At 41.5% G+C, this 25,000-nt stretch overlaps 5 protein-coding genes and 1 long non-coding RNA gene across 9 annotated transcripts in view; 4 read left to right on the top strand and 2 right to left on the bottom strand.

Moving 5' to 3' along the window:
• Positions 1–1,959, top strand: part of LOC137798676 (E3 ubiquitin-protein ligase TRIM21-like) — an 8,655-nt gene extending 6,696 nt beyond the window's left edge. The window contains exon 2 of the mRNA XM_068595577.1: positions 322–1,959. Coding sequence (XP_068451678.1) covers positions 322–1,959 — 1,638 coding nt within the window. The remainder of the gene's footprint in view (positions 1–321) is intronic.
• Positions 1,960–6,856: 4,897 nt separating this feature from the next.
• LOC137798708 (butyrophilin subfamily 2 member A2-like) lies at positions 6,857–10,575 on the top strand. The gene is made up of 5 exons (XM_068595620.1): positions 6,857–7,279; positions 8,381–8,722; positions 8,816–8,893; positions 9,458–9,574; positions 9,727–10,575. The coding sequence occupies exons 1-5, from the start codon at positions 7,222–7,224 to the stop codon at positions 9,864–9,866; spliced, it is 735 nt and encodes a 244-aa protein (XP_068451721.1). The 5' UTR covers positions 6,857–7,221; the 3' UTR covers positions 9,867–10,575.
• LOC137798714 (uncharacterized) lies at positions 8,629–16,972 on the bottom strand. Its single transcript, XR_011079384.1, has 3 exons — positions 16,614–16,972; positions 16,421–16,540; positions 8,629–8,773 (listed from the first exon to the last, which is right to left on the bottom strand). It is a non-coding gene; the product is annotated as an uncharacterized lncRNA (long non-coding RNA).
• LOC137798707 (butyrophilin subfamily 2 member A2-like) lies at positions 12,764–18,618 on the top strand. 4 transcript variants are annotated; one of them, XM_068595615.1, is made up of 5 exons: positions 12,764–13,281; positions 15,226–15,567; positions 16,171–16,260; positions 16,464–16,562; positions 17,308–18,618. In XM_068595615.1, exons 1-5 carry the CDS (start codon positions 13,155–13,157, stop codon positions 17,445–17,447), a joined length of 798 nt encoding a protein of 265 aa, XP_068451716.1. In that variant the 5' UTR covers positions 12,764–13,154; the 3' UTR covers positions 17,448–18,618. The 4 variants fall into 4 exon arrangements, with proteins under 4 accessions (XP_068451716.1, XP_068451719.1, XP_068451720.1 ...); XM_068595618.1 differs by lacking the exon at positions 12,764–13,281 and adding an exon at positions 13,476–13,611; XM_068595619.1 differs by lacking the exon at positions 12,764–13,281 and adding an exon at positions 14,248–14,261.
• A 538-nt stretch (positions 18,619–19,156) lies between these two features.
• On the bottom strand, positions 19,157–23,683 carry LOC137798675 (limbic system-associated membrane protein-like). The gene is made up of 9 exons (XM_068595576.1): positions 23,671–23,683; positions 22,763–22,960; positions 22,329–22,487; positions 21,559–21,795; positions 21,085–21,345; positions 20,906–20,999; positions 20,722–20,779; positions 19,623–19,708; positions 19,157–19,521 (listed from the first exon to the last, which is right to left on the bottom strand). Exons 1-8 carry the CDS (start codon positions 23,681–23,683, stop codon positions 19,625–19,627), a joined length of 1,104 nt encoding a protein of 367 aa, XP_068451677.1. The 3' UTR covers positions 19,157–19,521; positions 19,623–19,624.
• A 167-nt stretch (positions 23,684–23,850) lies between these two features.
• Positions 23,851–25,000, top strand: part of LOC137798674 (E3 ubiquitin-protein ligase TRIM21-like) — an 8,240-nt gene continuing 7,090 nt past the window's right edge. The window contains exon 1 of the mRNA XM_068595575.1: positions 23,851–23,985. Within this exon, the coding sequence (XP_068451676.1) occupies positions 23,851–23,985 (135 nt within the window). The remainder of the gene's footprint in view (positions 23,986–25,000) is intronic.

Here is a 25,000-nt window from a genome sequence, read left to right as displayed (position 1 = left end):
ACAGGACGTTACTCTCTATTACGACACATGGTCAGATGGCCTAACTAACAAGACTAACAAGAAAGAAACAAGAAGCTGTCACTCACTCAAATACTGGTGAGTGACAGCTGATGATAGTTACTGTGTTTAAATAACTTAAAACCAAACTCACAGCCCTAAACAAACAGGAAGTTACTCTTTTCATTTCAGTATGACACATGGTCAGATGGTCCTAAGTGAAGACTTACAAGAAGGAGAGTCAAATGAAACTAAAGTTCTAATAATTAATTATGTATTTAAATCGTTTTTAGTCACACTTTGTCTTTTGTCCTCAGTGTGTAGATACGGCTGCTGTCTGAAGATCAGTTTCTGTGCTCCGTCTGTCTGGATGTGTTCACTGATCCAGTCACCACACCATGTGGACACAACTTCTGCAAAAACTGCATCACTAAACACTGGAATACCAGTGACAGGTGCCAGTGTCCCTTGTGTAAAAAGGTTTTCACCACAAGACCAGTTATGAAGGTCAACACTTTGTTCTCTGAGATAGTTTCTCAGTTCAGACACTCGACTCAACAGAAGGCCAGCAGCAGCAGCTCGGAGCAACAAGAGTCCAAACCAGCAGAAGTTCCCTGTGACGTCTGCACTGGAACCAAACTGAAGGCCCTGAAGTCCTGCCTGGTGTGTCTGGCCTCCTACTGTGAGACTCACCTGGAGCCTCATCTGACAATGTCAGGCCTGAAGAGACATCAGCTGATGGACCCTGTGGAGAACCTGGAAGGCAGGATGTGTATGAAGCACGATAAACCTCTGGAGCTGTTCTGTAAGACCGACCAGACGTGTGTCTGCATGCTCTGCACTGTGTCAGACCACAAGATGCACGATGTTGTTCCTCTGAAAGAAGAATGTGAAGGAAAGAAGGCTGAGCTGGGGAAGACAGAGGCTGAAATTCAGGAGATTATCCAGCAGAGACGACTGAAGATTCAGGAGGTCAAACGCATCGTGGAGCTCAGTGAGGAAGATGCAGACAGAGAGAAAGCAGAAGGTGTTCAGGTCTTCACTGATCTGAAGGAGTCTGTTGAGAGAAAACTGAAGGAGCTCATCAACACGATAGAAGAGAAGCAGAGAACAACAAAGAAACAGGCTGAAGACTCCATCAAAGAGCTGGAACAGGAAATCTCTGAGCTGATGAAGAGGAGCACTGAGGTGGAGAAGCTCTCCCTCTCTGAAGACCACCTCCACCTTCTCCAGAGCTTCCAGTCCCTAAACATCCACCTCCCACCACCCACCAAGGACTGGACAAAGGTCAGTGTTCCTCCAGCATCACATGAGGGGACTGTGAGGAGAGCTGTGTCTCAGCTGGAGGAGAAGATCAGAGAAAAGATGAAGAAGCTGGTTGAAGATGAGCTGAAGAGGGTCCAGAAGTTCGCAGTGGATGTGACTCTTGATCCTGATACAGCTCATCCTCACCTCATCCTGTCTGATGACGGGAAACAAGTTAGTCTTGGTGATGCGTGGCAGAATCTCCCAGACAACCTAGAGAGATTTACTCGTTGTGTTTTAGTCCTGGGAAAGCGGAGTTTCTCTGCAGGCAAATTTTACTTTGAGATTCAAGTTAAAGGAAAGACTAAATGGGATTTGGGAGTGACCAGAGAGTCGATCAACAGGAAGGGAAGCATCACACTGAGTCCTCAGAATGGCAACTGGACTATACGGTTGAGAAATGGAAATAAGTACAAAGCTCTTGCTGGTCCTTCAGTTGTTCTCTCCCTGCAGTCTGGGCCTCAGAAGGTGGGGGTGTTTGTGGACTATGAGGAGGGTCTGGTCTCCTTCTATGACGTAGAAGCTGCAGCTCTTATCTACTCCTTTACTGGCTGCTCCTTCAAGGAGAAACTCTTCCCATTCTTCAGTCCTGAACTTAATGATGGTGGTAAAAACTCTGCACCTTTGATCATCTCTCCTGTGAATCAAACTGTCTAATTCTTTTTTTATGATCAGAAATTCCCTGAATAATAAAGCATTACCAACAATTCACGTTAAAGTAGTCTATATACGTCCAGGGTATTTATACATCAGACAAAGTTTAAATACTACAATACTGACACAGCGGTCAATATATTAAAGACATAAAAACAAATGGAACAATGACAAACTGATACATTTTAAAATAAAAAGACTTAATGTCATTTATGGTAATAAATGTACATAATTAGTGATATCTCTTGTTATCTGAATATGATTCGTCAGTAATCATTTGTGTCACTCAAACAGCTTCAGGGTTCAAACTTAAAAATTCAAAAAAGTATCTCTAACAAAAGTTGTAATAGTTGTTAGTTGTACTGATTGATATTTGTTTTAGTTTTAAATAAAGATCTTTCCTGTGGACTGTGGGTGTAACTGATGATCTCTGTTAACAGGGAGGACTTCTTTCCTCAAATTATATTATGTTAAAGGAGCAGTGTGTGACATTTAGGGGATTAATTAACAGCAATGAAATATAATATTCATAACTATGTTTTAAACTAAGACTGGTAATGTTTTCGTTAGCTTAAAAAAAGCTATTTATATCTACTTCCGGTACGGCTCGTTTTCCGTATTCCGCCATCTTGCACCGCCATGTTTCTACCGCAGCCCCGAAGGAACACTGGCTCTGGAGAGAGACATTCGCTTTTTACATGATCTGAAATAACATTGGTTCTTAAACAGATGCCGTAAAGTGAATTAAAACTCGTTGTGTAAAGAATTAAATGACTCTGCTGTAAAGTATCACTACAGTAAAATGACGTGCAGAAGAGGAAACCGTTTGTTGACGTTTTTATTTTATAACGGCAGTCTTGTCCATCAAATCCCCAAAGTTGTGGTGCGCTTCCCTCCTGTGACCAGTAGATGGCAGCACAGCTCACACCAGAAAGGAGCGTTTGTTAAAGGCTTGAACAGACTTCACACTATTCAACTTCCTCCTCTGATTCAGCGACACATGTAGATAGGAAGTATAACATGAGGAGGTTAGAGCTTTACAGAGACACTACTGTAGTCTGCACTTTATCTGTAGTGTGGTTTAAGGTGACGTATTAATGATTAGTACACAGCAATGTGTTAAATGTATTAGTTCTTTGTATTAGTTTGGATGAAATGTTTGATGCAGAGCACCTTGGTGTGTTTTTAATTTACTTCAATACAGGGTTTGTGATTTATTTTCACCGCCATGAATCAAACATTAAATCACGGAAATAAGGGAAGAAAAAATCAGGTATATATGTTCATACAGTATATATTTATTTGACAGTACCCGACTATTGATTTTTATAGAGACTGATCTGTTTTCAGCGTGAAATATTGGATCATATTTTTGATCTCTTTCGGCTTTTTTAACGAACACTTTCCCAAGAGAGTCATATCCTTCGGCCAGACGGGGACTTAACAGATATTTATGAACATGAACATTTGGGGGGAAATGGTCACTTAACCTTTTGGAAACCAAGCGCAGCAAGCCCTCCACGCCTATTCTCGGACAAAAAGAAAGATAACTTTTGTTTTATACGTTCCAAGTCACAGCATGCCCCATTCAGATAATGTTTTGTCATAAAACAAACAAATCTAACCAGCATGCATTGCGCACAGCGATCGATTCTGCACGGGACTGGCTCATTTTGAAGCCTATTGTCAATCGGCAATAAGCTCATATGTATATTTACCCTTGTTAATGTAGGCAGAACATGTTGGAGAGCAGTTTGCAACTTACTGATCGCTTTACTTTTCAACACAACAACAACAATGACGCCGACAACAATGAGGACACTGAGGATGATTCACAATCCAGTTCTTTGCACCATGTGAAGGAAAATCAGAGTTCATGAGAACAGCAGGATCAAAAAGGTGAAGCAGGTCACATAGGATGTCACTAACTATATATCATCTTCTTGTTAGCTAGCATTAGTTTGTGGCTCACTGAGGTAAAAAATGTTGATGTGCAGTTGGAGGTACACTTTTCTTGACGTTATTTAGCGATATCACAATCAAAAGTCTAAAAGTGCGTTAGCTAGGTCTAAAAGTGCGTTAGCTAGGTCTAAAAGTGCGTTAGCTAGGTCTAAAAGTGTGTTAGCTAGGTCTAAAAGTGTGTTAGCTAGGTCTAGGTCTAAAAGTGCGCTAGCTAGGTCTAAAAGTGCGTTAGCTAGGTCTAAAAGTGCGTTAGCTAGGTCTAAAAGTGTGTTAGCTAGGTCTAAAAGTGCGTTAGCTAGGTCTAAAAGTGCGTTAGCTAGGTCTAAAAGTGTGTTAGCTAGGTCTAGGTCTAAAAGTGCGTTAGCTAGGTCTAAAAGTGTGTTAGCTAGGTCTAAAAGTGTGTTAGCTAGGTCTAAAAGTGTGTTAGCTAGGTCTAAAAGTGCGTTAGCTAGGTCTAAAAGTGCGTTAGCTAGGTCTAAAAGTGCGTTAGCTAGGTCTAAAAGTGCGTTAGCTAGGTCTAAAAGTGTGTTAGCTAGGTCTAAAAGTGCGTTAGCTAGGTCTAAAAGTGCGTTAGCTAGGTCTAAAAGTGCGTTAGCTAGGTCTAAAAGTGCGTTAGCTAGGTCTAAAAGTGTGTTAGCTAGGTCCCGTACCGGAAGTAGACATTAAAAGCTTTTTTCAAGCTAACGAAAACACTACGAGTCTTAGTTTGAGGTTATTGTACACTGATAAAAACATAGTTATGAATATTATATTTCATTGCTGCTCATTAATCCCCTAAATGTCACACACTGTTCCTTTAACATAATATAATTTGAGAAGACATCCTCCCTGTTAACATCTGTAGAGATCACCAGTTACACCCACAGTCCACAAGAAAGATCTTTATTTAAAACTAAAACAAATATAAATCAGTACAATTACAACTTTTGTCCAGTAATTTACGTTCTGAAGATGATTTCAGCTTCTCTGCATCGCTGAGCGTAACAGACAGAGCTCTCAGGTCTCTTCAAGAAGCCACAGTAGAAAACAAATCCACCTTTATAAGAGTGACACGAACTTAAAGATACTTTTAATGTTCATGCTTTAACCCTGAAGCTGTTTAAGTGACACAAATGATTACTGAGACATCATATAAAAATGAAAACTAATTTACAAAATATATTATCACTAAATATGTATATTTATTACCATAAATGACATTAAGTATTTTTATTTCAAATTTGATGTAATTGTTTTATTTTTATGTCTCTGATTCATTGTTGTCTAAATATTGACCGCTGTGTCAGTATTGTTGTTGGTAATGCTTTATTGTTCAGGGAATTTCTGATCATAAAAAAAATAATTAGTCAGTTTGATTGACAGGACAGATGATCAGAGGTGCAGAGTTTTTACCATCATGATTAAAACAAGGATTGAAGAATGGGAAGAGTAAGAAAGTAAGTAAGCTTCATTTGTACAGCGCCTTTAAAAAATAATAATAATAAGTAAACGCCTGGACAAATAAAACGCTCTTAAGTTGCCTTTTGAAGCAGTCAACAGACTTCATGGAGCGCAGGGAGAAGACCGTCCAAAGCCTGGGAGCAACAGCCTGGAAAGATCGGTCTCCTCTGGTCCGGAAACGAGTCGGTGGATCCACGGACCTCAGAGCCGCACGGACCAACAAAGCCGCACTCTGTGCAGCATTTCATACAACCGTATCCAAATTCCGGTTGCGGAGTTGTTCAACTTCGGTCACAGCAAATCTGGCGGGGGCGGGGCTTATGGTACTTAAAAACACTCCGGGCGGGGCTGATGGTGCTTGAAATTCCCCTGAACTCCTGAGCGTCTTTAACCCATTTGGTCCCACTTTATTTATATATTTATATATATAAATAAAATGACAAAACATCTCAAACAAGTGCTGCTAGTATGACAAAAATTTCTCCTTGGAGATTAATAAAGTACTTTTCATTCATTCATTCAAACAGACTATAATTTTAAACAAAACAACTTCATTCTTCTTTCAGATGAAGAACAGTTTCCACCAGAGAGGAATATTAAAGCAACTTAGCAGAGACCGTTTCTGCAAACAGAAAAATACTCAGGAGGATAAAAAGCATCGGCTGCATAATGAACTCGAAAATCTCAGCGGCTCCGCCTCCGCGGGAGACTTCCGGTTGCGGAGTCGTTGAGATTTTCTGTCAGCAAACGGCGATAGAGCCGGGAAACCGGGGACATGGACGTGAAACTAGCCGGCGATAGAGCCAGGGAACCGGGGACATGGACGCGGAACTAGCCGGCGATAGAGCCAGGGAACCGGGGACATGGACGTGAAACTAGCCGGCGATAGAGCCAGGGAACCGGGGACATGGACGCGGAACTAGCCGGCGATAGAGCCGGGGAACCGGGGACATGGACGCGGAACTAGCCGGCGATAGAGCCGGGGAACCGGGGACATGGACGCGGAACTAGCCGGCGATAGAGCCGGGGAACCGGGGACATGGACGCGGAACTAGCCGGCGATAGAGCCGGGGAACCGGGGACATGGACGCGGAACTAGCCGGCGATAGAGCCGGGGACATGCACGCGGAACTAGCCGGCGACAGAGCCGGGGAACCGGGGATACGGCCGCGGAGCTAGCCGGCTCTGAAGCCCCGTGTCCCTGGTTCCATAGCCGGCTTGCTCCGCGGCCGTGTCCCCAGCTACGTAGCCGCACGCGCTGCAGCATTTTACACAACCGTATCCGTCGTCCGGTTGCGGAGTCATTGACATTGTTGGTCACAGCAAACCGGTAATGGGACCGGGGACACGGCTGCGGAACTAGCCGGCTATGAAGCCCCGTGTCCTCGGTTCCATAGCCGGCTTGCTCTGCGGCCGTGTAAGTTAGTAAGCTTTATTTGTACAGCGCCTTTTTTTTTTTTTTTTTTTTTTTTTTTTTTTTTTTTTTAAATTAAAAATGGATTTTTTTTTTTAAAGTAAACGCCTGGACAAATAAAACGGTCTTAAGTTGTCTTTTGAAGGAGTCAACAGACTTCATGGAGCGCAGGGAGAAGACCGTCCAAAGCCTGGGAGAAACAGTCTGGAAAGATCGGTCTCCTCTGGTCCGGAAACGAGTGCGGAACTAGGTTTGTCAACAGGTTTGTGCGGCTCTGTGGTGCGAGCCGCACGGACGGACCACAGTGCGGAGCCGCACTCTCTGCAGCATTTAACTCGGGTCACAGCAAACCGATGAATATAAGCCCCGCCCCCTCTGAGCGGCTTTAAAAGGACAGACGTCCTCTCAGAGATCACAGCTCCTCTTCTCTTCACTGCTTTGAGTTCATCATGAAGCCAACCTTTTTTATTCTCCTGAGTATTTTTCTGTTTGCAGAAACAGTCTCTGGTAAGTTCATATTATTGTTCTCTAAGTCTGTGTGGTTTTAATATTAAAAAATAATAATAATAATTACCTTAAAGGAGAATTAAGTTGTTTAGTTTAAAATTATATTGTTTTGAGATGTCTTTTACTAGAGACCTTTACATTAAGAGCTATTTAATTCATTGCATTTATTGCCAACAACAACACAACGTCTTCTTTTTAAAGTATAAAAACATGGATGAAAACTTTGTTCGATACTGTTTAATATCTGTGGTCGATTAACTTTAAATTGATAAATGCACATCATTCCCTCTGATTACATGTTTCACGTCGAAACGGTTTATTATCAGCTTATAATTAACGTTCATCAAGTCACTACGTGATCGATACGGTCGTGAAAAACTGGCGAACATAAAACACTTTAACATGAATAATCGTCGCAGTCAGCAGTCGACGACTAAAATCGATCAAAACGTCTAAATATCTCCGGCTGCCCTCCAGTGACGCGCACCAGCGCTGCCGCGTCACAGGAGGGCAGGTGCGCACCGGCGCTGCATAAAATGCACAGAGTTGTCCGGGTGCGCGGGTGCGCGCTGTGCACATTTCTCAGTCCAGTTTATTACTAGCAGTGACTGACTCTGTCTCCCAGGGACCTTCCCTTCTCTCCTTCTGTCCTGCACATCTCTCCACACCGCACATTTAAAGTCACTCGCCACTTTACCTTCACCTGTCACTTTCAAAAAATAAATAACCTCATTCCTTGCACTTTACCTTTTATTTTTATTATTGATCGTTTTATTTTTATTTTAAACTTATATTTACTGCATCCTTACTTATGTACTTATCACTTACTTGTTTCTACCTGAAGTTTTTTCCTTTCACTTTGTATAGTTAAATGTTCTTTGTTGTTGTTTTTGTTGTTATTCTTAGTTACTGATATGATGCACCTCCCGCCATGACAAATTCCTTGTTGTACAACTTACTTGGCAATTAAACGATTCTGATTCTGATCTATTAAAGAGGACCCGTGGGTTTGTGTCTGAATGTGGATGAAACTGAACTGTGTGATGCAAACGCAGGTGAATGAGTCTTCTGACCCGTCTCAATGTAACGTTTGTCTCTCAGGAGCGCCTCGTGCCGTTTGCCAGACGCAGCCAATCGAGGTCGTGGAAAATGAGGATGTTCTTCTTCAGTACCATCTGGATCCACGGGTCGACTTGTCTGCTTACACGCTGGATGTCAAGAGAAACGACAACAAGCAGGAAGTCGTCTGCGCCTATCGAGATGGACGGGACTATAATGATCCACAGATGGATCAATACAGAGGCCGGACCACCCTCGATCATGAAGCTCTGAAGAGAGGAGTCATGAACCTCACCATCTCCTCGGCCCGTCTGTCCGACAACGGAACGTACGAATGCTTCGTCCCAGGACTGAATGTCAGGTGTGCTCTCCATCTCATCGTTGGTAAGCAGCTTAATACTTTTATCAGTCAGTTTAGGATTCATACGATGAAACCTGCGAATAAAGAATAACTGTGTTTTGTGTCGTTTGAAACAGAGAAAAATGTGACAAAGACGAATGTTTCCCGCACAACTGGAACTGCGGTGGAAGAAGTGACCAAGTCAGACGATCGAGGTAAATGTCTTTGAGTGTTTACACTTTGTTCTCCAGTCTCCACGAGTACAAGAACAGCTGTCATGTGACGCGGCGTCGCCTTGAACCTGCCCTTCGCCGTCTCTCTTTAAATGACAAAGAGTTCTCTGTATCAATCAGACTTCATTTCAGACTCGGGGTTCAGATAAGACGGAACATTAAATAGAATAAAATACTTTATGTTTGATGAAACCGAGAGTTCTTAAACAGTTTGTAAAGTATGAACTCCTGCAGCCACAAACACTTCACTGGTACGACACCGTCTCTCTTCAGGAATATTCTCATGGCGTCATCATGAGCTACTTGAAGTCTCTGCCGTCAGACGGCTCATTTATAGCTCGCTACACGTCACTGCGACACAGTCGCCATAGAATCATTACTCTCGACATCATATGGTGAACGGCGTACTTTCTGTCTGCCGCGGGTCAGCTTCTTGTACTCCAGCACAGGCCGCTACAGATGAATCGTCAGAATTAATAACCACATTGAATAATAAAAATCACAATTTTGATCCGGCTATTCTCATGAACTCTGCTTTTCCTTCAGATGCTGCAAAGAACCCGGCTGTCTGGAAAATCATCCTCGGTGTCTTCATTGCTGTTGTTGTTGTTGTTGTTGTTGTTGTTCTTCTTCTTCTTCTTCTGTGGAAACGTGAAGCGATCAGTAAGTTACAAACTGCCCTTCAACATTTTATCGTCAGTGGTGGAGTTCACGTACTTTAAGTGAACGTTTCCCAAGATTTCCGTCTACGTTCTCAGCGACATGCACAGACGTTCCTGAGTTGTGTCTCAAAGTGGTTTTCTATGTCTTCACAGAGGAGACGTTCACAGGATGGAGGACGACGACAGACATTGAAATGGGAACGACGACAACCCGACAAACGAAGGCGGGTGAAGGCTGTCGCACCGAGGCCGGAGAGCCGATGCTCCGCGCCGAGAACGGCTCATCCGGTTGATTTTAAGGACAATTTTAGAGATCTGGGTTTCAATTTCCCCCCCAAAAAATATACGGCGACACAGTTTCCTCCTCAGGCTTTAGAGAGAGAGGAAAGTGTTTTAGTCTCCTGATTTTTAATGTATTTTATTAGAGATTATTTATTCCCGTCTCGTTGAAAACGGGTAAAATCGCGTTTGGAGAAGTGGACTTCCCTCTTTGGGAGAATCAACGCTGTCAAAACGAGGCCCTGGATTCCCCCGGTTCTTTACTCCATAAGTCTTCCAGGCTGCTCGGCCCCCCCGTTGTTTTCACGTGGCTGAACTCTGACGTCTCACATTTCGTGTTTTGGAGGAGGAATAAACGTCAGAGTTCGGATCTCCGGCTCGCCGAGCCGAAGGGACCGGAAGGTTTCAGACTCTAGCGGCGTTGCATTCACTCGCTTAAAGGACGCTGAGTTGCAGGAGCTCCTGTTCCCCCCTCAGATAAACTCTGCCAGCTCTTTCTCTGCAGCTAGCAATGTTAGCATCGTTAGCTGCGAGCTGTCGACTCGCCTCCGACATGTTGAGAGCTGTGGTGAAGCAATCAAAATGCTCCAAAGAGCTCCAATCTTGCACTTTTTAATATTTATGCTTCTTGACTTTTGTCTTGTGATGTTTTATTTCCTTGTTATTTCTTGTTTCTTTTGGTCGTTGTAATTTATTGTGAGATGTGAGGAAGATGTTAATCAACCATGCTTTTCAAATAAATATATACTGTATGAACACATATACCTGATGTCAAGTGTTTTTTTTCTGCTCTTATTTCTGTGATTTGATGTCTGATTCATGGTGGAGAAAATAATTCACAAATCCTTTATTGAAGTAAATGACAAAAAACACCACGGTGTTCTGCATCAAACATTTCATCCAAACTAACTCACAGAGATTACAACAATAACATGTGATCAAGAAGCATTGAACACATCGCTGTGTACTCTTTATGAATGATTCACCTGAAACTGCTCCCGAGATAAAGAGAAACCCAGACAGTGACTGCGTAACACCAGCAAGGAGCAGTCAAATGATTATATATATTACAGACTTTCCTGACTTTCGGCAACTTTCATCTGAACAAACCGGAAAACATAAACGCCGCCCCTTCAGACGATATTTAACGGGATTGAGGAAAGGAAACTCACATTTAATTAGTCCAATAGTGTTCTCCATCATGATAAATGATGTGTTCCTTCGAATTCAGAGTGATATTGGACGATCCCTATTCACAGATGATGGTACATTGTGGAAGAGGGGGAAGAACATAAAATATGCAAGGGAAGGTACAGGAGGCTGTGAACGAAGTGGAAAGATGGTCTTATGCATGTGGATTCAAGTTTTCTGTGGGGAAAGAAAACTAAAACAATGTGCTTCACTAGGAAGAGAGGAGTGGTGTCGCAGATAAAGCTGTATGGACAAATTATTGAACAAGTGAAGGTTTTTAGGTTTCTAGGGGTGTGGTTCAATGACAAGCTAACATGAAAGGAGCAGATTTAGAGGATATATAGTTAGGAAATGTAAAAATATTTTAAATGTGATGAGGTGTCTAACCGGGTCGGAATGGGGAGCCAGCAGGCCTGAAATGAAGAACTTTTAGATTGCGCTGATGAGATCAGGTTTTGATTATGGATGTGTCGCGTTTGGAACTGCGGCAAAAACATCATTAAAAAAGTTGGAAATGGTACAAGCCCAAGCTCTGAGACTCTGTTGTGGTGCTTTGAGATGGATGCTTTCAGGTGGAGGTGGGGGAGATGCCGCTGCAGTTGAGACGTAAGAAATTGATGTTGAGCTATTGGGATTATCTGCAAGGTCATACCGTGGACAAGCACCCGAGCGCATAGGTGCTCCTGGTAAAGCGAAAGGGCAAAACGGGACTGCTTCAAGTGGAACATAGAGGACAATTTGCAAAGGTCATGGGATTCAGATCAGATATACTTCTACTGTGGCGCTATCTGTAACACCACCTTGGTTATTCCCCTCAGTATTAGTTGATTCATTTTTTCTCAGTTTGAACAAAACCTAGACACTTAAAACATTTGTAATATAGCAGGAATGGTAGAGGATAGGTTAAAAATAACATATGAATCATTTACCCCAGCATACACTGATGGATCTAAAGATCCTATTACCTATAAAACCGTTTTTTCCGTCACCATCCCATCCTTTCACTATGAAGTAAAGCGGAGATGGTCAGACCATTTGTCCGTGTATACAGTCAAGACATTGGCCATTTCAACAGCACCACAGTCGGTGGAGGAGGTTCATAAAATGAAGGTCATCATTTGTTCTCATTCAAGTTCAACATTATTGTCATTGCAATCACTCACATCTCACAGCAGGCAGGATTTAATCAACGAAATATACAAAGCACTTTTTCATCTAAAGCATTTGGGTATATTGGTAGTGTTTATGTGAGTACCGGCACATAGGAGTAACTTTATTTATATTTGGTTTTATTTGAATTTATTTTGTTTGTTTTGTTTTGTTGTTTGTTGTTGTGTTTTTTTTTAGTTTTTTTTTTACATCAAAACAGTTTATTATTAGCTTATTATTAACGTTCGTCAAGTCACTACGTGATCGATACGGTCGTGAAAAACGGTCGAACATGAAACACTTTAACATGAATAATTGTCAGCAGTCGACGACTAAAATCGACCAAAACGTCAAAATATCTTCCTGCTGTCATTTTTAGTCAAAACGTCACAAACGGCCAGTGGTGTCACACAAACACATGCAGACATCCAATTCATTCCGCTTCTCGCCGAGCACGGTAAAAAAAAAAAAAAAGCCTGTATGTGACTTATTTAGAGGAGGCTTGTGCGTACTTGACACAGCCAATATCCCAGAATGCATTTCGTACCAACAAACGGGGAATAATGGCGGACGAGAAAACTCACACCCAAAAGTTGACGTTCTCTAAATACTACTGTTGTTGAGTCACAAAATGTAATTTCAGGATGTTTTCAGGCGAGAAGTTAGTTGTTTAAGGATCAAATCTGTGGTCGGTTTGTCAAGAATCAGACGAATTAAAAAGTTATGCGACAAGTTGTGATCCTGGTCGCGGGACCGGTGTGACCCGTAACCACCGCGCTGTCCGCGCTCTGCTGCCCGCCGAGAGAGGCCTGATCTGGGCAGGACTGTTTCAGATGAACCGCTGGCTCCGACGTCTCTGTAGCGCAGTGGTCGCCAACCCGTCGATCTCCAAGATAAAATAAAAATGTACTCAGAAACACATTTCGCCTCATCCTCGAACATTTGCTGAAGTGTCGTCTGGAATGTTTTTTTTTTACGGACTTCTAAAAACCAAAGTCAGAAAAGATCGCCACGGTAGACGGTGTGAACACAGCAAGCATGACTCATGGACGCATGAAAACGGGTTTTTACACAGCCAACGCTCCTCAGGTGAGCACCCTGCGCTCCCCCAATGAGGAGACCAAACTTCACCGATGCAGATATCTCGAATCCATGTAACCGCACTGACTGTTTCAAAACGCAGATGTGAACACAAAGTCACGTGACTGCCGATCGGCAGATAAACGAATCGGAATAGGCTCAGCACTCGACGTCGTTACACTCAGTTCACGGTGTGTATTGTTCCGCGGGCCAAATACTCAAATGCTTTAAATAGTTATTTTGACAAGGCAGCACGCTTCACTCACTGTACTGACCTCATAATGGAGCGGATACTTTTAATTCTTCTGAGTATTTTTCTGTTTGCAGAAACGGTCTCTGGTAAGTTCATGGGATTTTGCTCTAAGTCTGTTTTAATATTCTTATCTGGAGGGAAAAACAAATGATCTTAAGGGAGAATTAAGTTGATTAATTGTATTCCTTTACAGTTTGTGATAGTGATGATGCTTTTCTACTTCTGTCGTTTTCATCCAAAATGAACAGTGATCACTTTACTGAAAGCTGTTGTTTTTGTAATCCCAAATAATAAAAGTTGAGTGTGTACAATAAAATAACCTTAGCTACAAGCTTCACATAGGTTAGATGATTGGCTAATCATCATTGATTTGATAATTGATTAGATTAAAGTTATTACATATTACATAATTACCATTCTGGTATGTGATAGCTTTAATATCTACGAGACGCTGTGGGTGTTTCTGGTACACAGTGACCGATGCGGCTGTAAATCTGCATCGAGTAAAACTATGAAAACAACGTAACCTCAACATAGGGGGTGGCTGTAGCTCAGGGGGATGAGAGGTCTTCCCGCTACCACAAGGTAGCCGGTCGAGTCCCAGTTGGTTCGATCCCTCCCTCAGTTCACACGTCGAAGCGTTTCTGACTAACCAATGTTTCCGTCTAGATCCCTACAGGCTCTAGAAACTTTCATCTGAGTCCCTGCCTGGCTCTGGGCGGACAGCCAATGCGAGGTGAATTTCTTTCAGAGTAGATGTGTTGAAGAGAAAACGGTGTATTAGGTGTACCTAATAAACTGGAGTTTAAGTGTTTATTCACGTCAACAACTACGGTTGTGCAATGTAGAAGTGCAGTAGAAGAAGCCTGTCTAACCGATTAATAAAAGTGTATGTTTCTTTTTTATGTTCTTTGTTGTTTTATGTGTAATTTAGTGAGACAGACAGTCAGGCAAAAGAAAGCAAATCTGGAGTACAGTACTCCAGATTTGTACTGTATTTGTAGAAATCCCAAAATGCATTTCAAACCAGCCACAGAGAAAAATGGCGGAGAAGAAAACTCCCTTAACTGTAAGTTGAAATGTTCTACATACATTTTTCAGGCGACAAGTTGTTTATTCTCTTATTGCCGCTCTGAGGTGGACGTGGACCTCTCTGTGCTTTGTAGTCTTTCAACCACTCAAACTGCGACAGGACAACTCATTTCTGCCTCGGAATAGAAAAGGGAGGAGAGGACGTAGTTTCTGCTGTTCGTGTGTTTATAAAGCTGATGCTGAAACTTCTTATTTACCGAGTTCATAATGGCGCTTGTACTTTTAACTCTCACGAGTATCTTTCTTTTTTGCAGAATCTGTAACTGGTAAGTTTATATTATTAGAGTGAGAGCCACGGCTCGCTCCGGGGTCAAGCCGGATGGCCGGCCTGCTCTCACACTAGCCGCAGCCGGCTAGCTCTGCGGCGCCATAGCCTGCCACCTCTGAACTATTTCGACCGTGTCGGACACAATGTGACTTCACGGGAGTGAAAGCGGCTTTGCAGCGGCTGTATTCATGAATCTTTGACCTGAACCCACTCGTGGTTCTCCAGTTTATTAAAGAGGACCCGTGGGTTTGTGTCTGAATGTGGATGAAACTGAACTGTGTGATGCAAACGCAGGTGAATGAGTCTTCTGACCCGTCTCAATGTAACGTTTGTCTCTCAGGAGCGCCTCGTGCCGTTTGCCAGACGCAGCCAATCGAGGTCGTGGAAAATGAGGATGTTCTTCTTCAGTGCCATCTGGATTCAAGGGACGACTTGTCTGCTCGCACGCTGGATGTCAAGAGAAACGACAACAAGCAGGAAGTCGTCTGCGCCTATCGAGATGGACGGGACTATAATGATCCACAGATGGATCAATACAGAGGCCGGACCACCCTCGATCATGAAGCTCTGAAGAGAGGAGTCATGAACCTCACCATCTCCTCGGCCCGTCTGTCCGACAACGGAACGTACGAATTCATGGTCACAAAACCGGATGTCTGGGTTTTTTTCCATCTTATCGTTGGTAAGCAGCTTCATACTTTAAGAAATTTACATTATTTAGGGGGCAATTTTTGCCCCATTGACTGAAAACCAGGGGCACTTAAAAAAAAAAAGAAATTTGGGGCGATTGTTGAAGCTTGTGAAATAACATTTAACCTTTTGTTCAAAGTATATGTAATAAATATACATATACTTACAGTATATGAGCAATTTTCATCAAATGGTAATAATGAGACTATTAGGCAGTAGTCTACAGCGTCAAAGTATTACATAAATTAGACAATTTATATTTAACTGTATTCTTATTTCTTTGTGGTTATTATATTTGTTAAACTATTAACAATTATAACTTTCTTTTTTTTATTTCAAAATGATATTTATTGATTTTTGTTGTTACCTAGTACACGACATAAAGACAGGTCAGACAAAAGAAAACTGCAATAAGGGGGGAGGGATGATTCACTGACTGCACCCTGTCTAGCGTTAGCTAGCTTGCAAGCTAGCCTTTGTAGCGAACGCCTCAGACCTAACGTTGGCTAAATAATTTCAAAATCATTATTACGAGTTATCACTCACCCGAGGTCGAAGTACTCAGAACATTCTGTGTGTAAATGTGTTTTTAAAGTACCCAGAGACCAACAGAACCGGACAGAGAGACGCGGTAACGGCACGACTGTCGCTCCAGCGGAGGACGAACCAGAGTCTCCAGATCGAGGTGAATGTGCTTTTAAAAGTTCTTTAGGGAAGTTTGATTCTCTTCATTTTACAGCACATAAGATGAGCTGACTGCGTTGCGTCTAGATGATGTTTTCTTTAACTGACGAGGAGTTCACTGCAGATGAATCATCAGAATTAATGACCACATTGAATAAAACCTTTTTGATCCGGCTGTTCTCATGAACTCTGCTTTTCCTTCAGATGCTGCAAAGAAAATCATCCTCGGTGTTGCTGCTGCTGCTCTTGTTGTTGTTGTTGTAGTTGTTGTTGTTCTTCTTCTGTGGAAACGTGAAGCGATCAGTAAGTTACAAACCGCTCTGCAACATGTTGTCAGTGGTGAAGTTCACGTACTTTAAGGGACCGTTTCCCCCAGATGTTCATGTTCATAGCTGTCTGTTAGTCCCCGTCTGGCCGAAGGAGGCGACTCTCTTGGGACCAAAGTGTCCGTTAAGCGTGCGCCGCTTCTTCATCAACACATCTGAGTCCTGACTCGTGTTGCAGAGACTTCAGAGACTTTTTGAGTGAAGAGCCCGTGAAGCACAGGGAGGACTTGATCCAGGTCCATGAGAGATCCATTTGAATGTGACGGCAGCTGATTTCTGACCGGGTTCACTGCGGGTGTTGTGACATAAAGACATTACTTACATTACACCATAAACACCGTGGAGCTTGTTGTGACCCAAACCTGAGCAGACTTCAGCAGCGAACCGCTTTAACCTTTATTTCAGGACCGTTACTGCTCATAAAGAACACAATATCTTTTACAGCACTTCATAGAAAAGAAAATGACAACAAACATGTTTATGTTCAAACTAAAACATGATACAAACTTTAATAATGTCATAGGCCATAAATACATGATTAAAAGTATTATTCATGTATTACTTATGTCTGCCATAATATTTTAACAGTTTAAACAGTTTGAGGTCCAAAAAAATTTAAAAAAAATTATGATATAAAAATATCTACGTTCTCAGCGACCTGCACAGACGTTCCTGAGTTGTGTGAACTTTGTGTCTCAAAGTGGTTTTCTATGTCTTCACAGAGGAGACGTTCACAGGATGGAGGACGACGACGGACATTGAAATGGGAACGACGACAACCCGACAAACGAAGGCGGGTGAAGGCCGTCGCACCGAGGCCGGAGAGCCGATGCTCCGCGCCGAGAACGGCTCATCCGGTTGATTTTAAGGACAATTTTAGAGATCTGAGTTTTAATTTTCCCCCAAAAAAATACCACGGCGAAACGGTTTCCTCTTAAGGCTTTAGAGAGAGAGGAAAGTGTTTTAGTCTCCTGATTTTAAACATAATCGAACGGAAAATGGTTAAAATAGTGGTTGAAGAAGTGGACAGTGCTTTATCGTTTCAAAAAGGAAAAAAAAATACTGTTTGGGGGACTTGTGATCAATGTTGCGTTTACTCGTATCTTTTTAGAAAGAACTCGTCTTCCACGGCACACATTACCTGTGGTGTACCGCAAGGTTCAATATTGGGACCACTTCTATTTTCTATATACACGTGCTTCCACTCGGGCAAATCCTCCAACCGACACGAGGTACCTGTTCACTGCCGTGCAGACGACACGCAGGTAAACCTTCCTGACACCTGGTGACCCAACGAGTCTCTGAGATCAACTGGTGGACGGCACGAAACGTTTTACAACTCAATAACTCAAAATCAGAAGTCTGTTCAACTCCCCAAACAACAACACTAGTCTCATTCAGAGTGAACGTGACATCGCATTAAAACATCCAGGCATTATGCAGTTCTTTTGTTTGTATATTTCATATTCTCTATTTCTATTCAATTCGCTCTTTTTGTTGTATTCATTATCTCCTTTTTGTTACACCGCTATTTAAGTTATGTCTGACTGCTTTGCTGTAACCCTTGTTTTTAAAAAGGTGCGACTTAAATAAAATTATTATAATGTTGTGATCAGTTATGATTCATAACAAAACTATTTTTTAATTTGTTTTAAAACCACACAGCTTGTCACACAAGGGTTACTGTACTATATCAGTTTAAATTATTCAAATAGAGCTAATAGATAAGCTGAATGGATGAGCGAGACCTCTTTTAGTCTGATTATGACCACTTCATCATTTTTGTAAAACCGGTCTTCATCTCATCTTTAATGCGTTAAAGACAGTGACTCTGCAGCACCAGCAGGGGGCAGTCATGTTTAAATTAAGTAAATGTTTGTGCTGATGCTGTTTATCTACTTTACTTATGGTCAATAAAATAATCTGGACCATCAGTCCTTTTAAGAAGAGTTGAGCTCTTCTGTCATCTCAACGCTGCAATGAGGCTTTAACGTGCTGTTGAAGAGTGATGATGATGATGGAAGGATACAATGAAAGCGTATATATATATATATATATATATATATATATATATATATATATATATATATACACATATATAATGTGTATATGTACATATATAATATAATAAATGTGGATTTGCCTTAAACAGAAACAAACAAGTGTGATAATCATCAAAAAAATGTATTCATTGTTTATAAAAAAAATATCTTGTAAAGTATATTTTATTAAGTATGTTGCGAAACAGAATCAAGTCTCAACAACCTGGACTGAACTGACATGAAATCATGTGATAAGAAGTTATAGTTTCTAAGCAGTTTATCATAAATCTGGAGTATTAAACCACCAGTAAAATCACATCCAATTCAATAAATAAAATGTTTTGATTCTACACTATTGTCCCGTTGACTTCCTCGGTTTCCTGCAGCATCCTGTAATAATTGTTGTGAAATATATTTTGTGTTAAGTGTTTTTATGTAAGTAGACCATTTATTTTATGAATTACATTTTATTTCTGCCCTTTGACCTTTAAATCCCATGAAGGAAGACTGCATCTGATGGTGATCAGTATTTATTAAAAGCAATTCATTACATCAAAGTTAAATCATGCACTTCTGTATGTAACGTACCTGCACAGGTACAAATAAAGCTTGCATTATGAATATTCTGCTACATGTCGCTGCTTCCAAAAAACTACATGGCAAGGAAGGTTTATCTATAAAGCTCATTTCAGCAACAAAGCAATTCAAAGCTCTAAATAAAAGAACATTGAAGTACAATTAAACAGAGGGATTAAAGAGATTAAAATAACAACTGTTGCTGTAACGTTGTAAAGACCTGAGATAATAACTTTTGGTGCTGAAGGTGAATATGTCCACTTCAGTGTTCTTCTCTCTGTTTCCATCCAGGTGAGTCTCCCTCTGGTTTCACTGCATCTGAAGAAAAACACATGAAGTTATTTCTCAGAAACATGAGTAGGAAGTTGTTTTGAGTCGAGGTCTTTTCCCCCCATGCAGCAGACTGAAACCTGGCTCACCTTCACATCTGGCTTTCCTGCTCCTCGGTGTCTTCTGGCTGAGCTGCCGTGTCTGAGATGTTATCGTACACGGGAAAAACGTCCAACTGATGGGGAGAGACAACAAAGTCAAAGGCCCGATGGATGGCATTCAGAAACATGTGACCCTTTGTGAAGCCGCTCCCTAGAACGACCGCTGGACAATCCTTCATTAGCAACTGTAGCTAGAGGAGCAGAACCTGTTGAGCCTCCAGCGCTGTGTTTGAAACCTGGAAGTCCGACTGCAGATATCCTCAAAGTTTAGATTACAGAGTCTCAGTCTCAGTACTCTACGCTAGAGGAGAGTTGTGAGTTATGGATTAACAGTGTGAAAGCTCTCAATTATAGCTGAGTCCTTCATTTTCTGCAAGATAAGATACTGATTAACATCTTAGCATTAGTTAGCTAGTTTAGGACGTTAGCCAACAAAAAATTACTAAACCTAACTAAGTATTTAACAATCTTTTCCTGAACCTAACTAAGTTGTGTTGTTGGCTAAACCTAACTAAGTAGTGCTGTTAGCAAAAGCTAACTAAGTAGTGTTGTTGCCTAAATTTAACTAAGTATCGTTGCTGGCTAAACCTAACTAAGTAGTGTTGTTGGCTAAACGTAACTAAGTAGTGTTGTTGGCTAAACGTAACTAAGTAGTGTTGTTGGCTAAACGTAACTAAGTAGTGTTGTTGGCTAAACCTGACTAAGTAGTGTTGTTGGCTAAACTTAACTGAATAGTGTTGTTAGCTAAATGTAACTAAGTAGTGTTGTTGGCTAAACGTAACTAAGTAGTGTTGTTGGCTAAACGTAACTAAGTAGTGTTGTTGGCTAAACCTGACTAAGTAGTGTTGTTGGCTAAACTTAACTGAATAGTGTTGTTAGCTAAATGTAACTAGGTAGTGTTGTTGGCTAAACCTAAGTATCCAACATACTTTTAAATGCTCTTCAGTAAAAAGTATGTTTGCAGTAAATGTGGTTGGAAAATGCGTGAAGGTAAATACACATTGGTGGTTTGTAAAAATAAAGATTACTAATAAAGTTACATATTATGTTTATGACCTCATAACAACAACAAACACGTCTCTCTCACCTCCACAGCCTCTTTGGGTTCATGTGGTTCACTGGTGGAGATCAGAGCTTTCTTCTTCCTGGATCGAGTCCAACAACACACAAATACACACATTAATAAAATAAACATCTATTGACAACTCCACAACTATGAAAGCAAATATTCAACACAAAAGATCAGTGAGGATCAGTTCTTGTTGCTTCACCTCATCCACAGACACAAAAGAAGCAGAGAAATCGGCCCCACAGCCAACAGAGTCCACCTGAAGTTATGTAGTATCATCGTTGTTGTATCCACAACTGGAGAGAGACAGTTATTAGATAAACAGATCTTAATCATTCATGAATAAACCTGCCAGACGATTAGTGTCATGGAGGAACTCACCTGCTGCTACACTCAGGTGCAAGGTGGAGTTACTGCGTCCTCTGGTGTTCTGGGCTTCACAGGAATAATTCCCACTGTGTTCATCTCTGAAGTCAGTGATGGTGAAGATGTGTCCTGATGCTTTTGGTGAGTCTTCATCCTCCTTGTACCAGGTGTAGCTAGCTGCTGGGTTAGCATCACTGCTACAGGTCAGATTCACTGAACTGCCCTCCACTATCTCACCAGAGGGACTCACTGACACAGAGGGAAGCTTTGGAGCGTCTGGAGGAGACATGAATGAACATACTCAGTATGTACTGGGACTCAAAACAGAATAAAACCCTAAAACCTCCTGAAGCTGCTCAGTGAATTCCAGCAGACTGAATGTGAAGCAAGTAGAGCTGAAGAAAGTAGTTATGATCAGTGAAGTCTTCTCCTGCAAAGACCGGACACATTGAAGATGTTTGTTAGATTTTAATAAACTGTTTCACTCACATTTCACATCAATAAAGATGAATTTAGATCTCTTCCTCCCCAGCTGGTTCTCAGCTTCACAGTAAAAGTGTCCAGAGTCAGACGACTGGATGGAGCTGAAGACGAGCTGAGGTCCTTCACTGAGAAGTTTGAGGTTTCCATCCCTCTTGTACCAGGTGTAGTTAGCTGCTGGGTTAGCATTACTGCTACAGGTCAGATTCACTGAACTGCCCTCCACTATCTCACCAGAGGGACTCACTGACACAGAGGGACGCTTTGGAGCGTCTGGAGGAGACATGAGTAAACAGTTAAATATTATAATATGTTATTAAAGACAATTAACTATTCTATGTAACATTTCTTTCAAACTATCCCTATTCTTTATCAGCTGTCCAGAGGGCTGATCCTGGAGCTCTTCACAGATGAGACTCCTGCTGCTGGAAACTGACGACAACAAACCTTTAATCATTTGTGATCCTCAACAACTCCACACATCCTTGTTACAGGTCACTTTTCAAGTAAGTAAATAAACAGCTCCATCTACATTTAGAAGACTCTGGCCTGTGTGTCTGTGTGTGTGTGTGTGTGTGTGTGTGTGTGTGTGTGTGTGTGTGTGTGTGTGTGTGTGTGTGTGTGTGTGTGTGTGTGTGTGTGTGTGTTAATTAAAATGTGGTGTCTTCATATGAAATGTTGAACCTCCACAGACTGACACGGTGGTGGAAACTTACACACTGGAGGAGAACAGAGATTCTTTTGTCGTCTTACAACACAGAAAAAACTGTCTGATGAACCAAAGGAGACTGAAAGAGAAGAAGAAGATTCTCTGTTGATCTTCTGTTCATTCTTGTACCAGATGTAGGACGAACCATAAGGCAGATCATCACTACTGAGACACTTCAGATCCACCTTGTTAGGACCTGAGCTGCTCACCTCCACCTGGAGACCTGGATCTGAGAAGAAGGAACAGGAAAGTTATTTTATTAAACTGTCAACATACAAACAAAACATTTATATTCTAGTTTTCTAGATGTTGAACCTTTGGAGACGATTAACATGAGAATTAAAATGTTACCTGTGACAGACAAAGTGACTCCAGGTGAACCAATATATTTATCTGCTGGTTTGTTTGTTGTGATCATTAATTTGTACTCAGCTGAGTCGCTCTCTCTCATGTCTGAGATCCTCAGAAAGCATATTGCCTCATAACATAAGTACTGCACACGACCTGAATACTGAGGGTCTGATCTCAGATCCACAGGTTCACCATCTTTCTCTTTAGTGAACCAGAATGTGTCCTTGATGTCACTGCTCTTTATTCTAGATGGGTGTGTGTAGCTGGAGAACATCTTCACTGATGATCCTTTCCCAGCACAGACGCCAGTAGATGTGTAGGTCACTCCCCAGCCACCCTGACTGTGTATCACTGTAACACAACAGAGCACATCAGGAACCACAGTCACACTCAGAACAACATCAGAGGACAGACTCTCATGCAGTGAAGGAGCTTCAGTGTGTGAAGCTGCGTTACTCAGAACATCCCACTTTAACTCAGAGAGACAACGTTTATGTGAACCAAGATTTATTCTGTCACGTTTCTTCTGATAGTTTAATGTCATATTTTAATGTTGTTTCTGGTTTCTGCCAAAGTGAACAGAGATCTTAGTTTTACTTGAGAGTCAATAAAGTGAAGAAAGAGTCAACGATGTGCACGTGATCTCTGCAGGTGGAAGGAACAGCGACGTATTGAACCCGTCAACTTAAACACAGTTAATAAGATATTAAAAAGCAGAAGATTAAATATTAGAAGGGTTCAGTTCATGAGAAAAAGAGTCTATTTGCTCTGTGGTTTTCTGTCTGTGGTCCGGCTGCTGCAGAGAAATACAGAACACTTAGGCGATGGCAAATAGTGTGAAATGTAGATAACAGATCACTGACGGAGGGATTTTTAAAAACATTTCACTGGTAAAGGCTTTCAAACGTCGACACAAACACACACTTCAGATGTGAATTACATTTCAAAACGTTAAATTACTATTTTAAACCCCTAAAAATCTAACTTTTCCACATCTGGCAGTGAATGAATTAACTATAAAACTCCTGTAATCTGCTTAATGTGTGCTTGAGACCCCTTACCAAGGTCCCACATACTAATGACACCCCTTGTTGGAAAGAACAAACCATAAAGAACCAGAATCTGCAATAAAAACAAAGTGTTGGGGTCATTCGAAGGATTCTCAGAAGAAATACTGTGTGAATCGGTTCAGAAATGGAAAAGTTAAACGTTTTAAGAGAAAACTCCATTTCCCAAGAGGCATGGCCGGACGCGCGCTCTTCAGTACTCTGCGCATGCGCTGTCTGATCCAAAGATCCTCCGCCCGACAGGAAGCTCGCAAGACCCGGAAACAAAAGAAGAAGAAAAAACTCTCCGGCGGGTTTGTGAACTTTAAGGTACTAATAGTGAAGCAAAATGGATTTAGTTTGATTTGTTAGACTCCTACAAGCCCGGACGGTTACGGAGATGTGTTTATTCTTAAAATCTGTCGTTGTAGAGGATACTTAGAGATACAAAGAGATTAAAAAGCAACTGCTATCTCCAACGTCACCACTAGATGTCGCCATCCTCCACACTTCCCCTTTAAGACGCGGCTGTTACAGCCTCTCTGTCTCATGATGGAGACGCTGATGAACGACTGGAGGAAGTTACACAACAGGATGAATTTGACTAAACACATTATTCAGAGCATGTTTTCTTTGTTAATGTTGGTACAGTCATTACTTTCATCCACATAAACACAACTTTACTGTCTTTGATGGTGCACAATTCTTCAGTTTCTAAAGTGTATCATGTTGAAGTTAAAGTGTACAGAGATGCTGCTGCAGTTAAAAACAGCTCTGTGTTGGTCGTCCTGTCAAGACTTCAATCTAAAGAGAGAAAAGTTCATCTTGCAGCACATTTTAAAACATGAAATCTGTTTCTTAACTAAAAACACAGCTTCCTCTTTTGTCTGAGCTGCGCTAACGGCCTCACATATAAATATAGATGTACAGTACCTTGTACACAGAGGAGGAGGAACAGGAATCCTCTGGCTGCTGTTGGACTCATCGCTGCTCCTCTCTGTTGAATCAGCAGGAAGATTAAAACTCTTTATGTCTGAAGTCACCGTCAACGTTTCTACATTAAAAAGGAGGATGTTGTCTTGAAGTCAGCTTCTGTCTTCTGTGGTTAAGATGAACAGTTATCAAGATGTATAAGTCCGGCCTGGCTTCCTGTCTTTTTACATATTTAATATTCATGAGCAGACCAATGACTGAAAATCCTCAATCAAAAAATTATCCTTGCCGTTGTGAAAACAAAGTATGAACTTCTTGAAATAATTTTTGTTAGAATTACATTTTTTTTTCTCCCATATTTTAAGTCTAATTTAATTCCAGTCCCAGTCTAACTGGGATACTGGGCTGGATG

The sequence above is a fragment of the Clinocottus analis genome, unplaced genomic scaffold, assembly GCF_023055335.1.
Source record: "Clinocottus analis isolate CAN_PGR_092001 unplaced genomic scaffold, fCliAna1.0.p SCAF_31, whole genome shotgun sequence".
In the NCBI taxonomy this organism is placed as follows: Eukaryota; Metazoa; Chordata; class Actinopteri; order Perciformes; family Cottidae; genus Clinocottus; species Clinocottus analis.
Note: the sequence above shows the minus strand (reverse complement) of the source record. Positions and strands in the feature narration are given on the sequence as shown.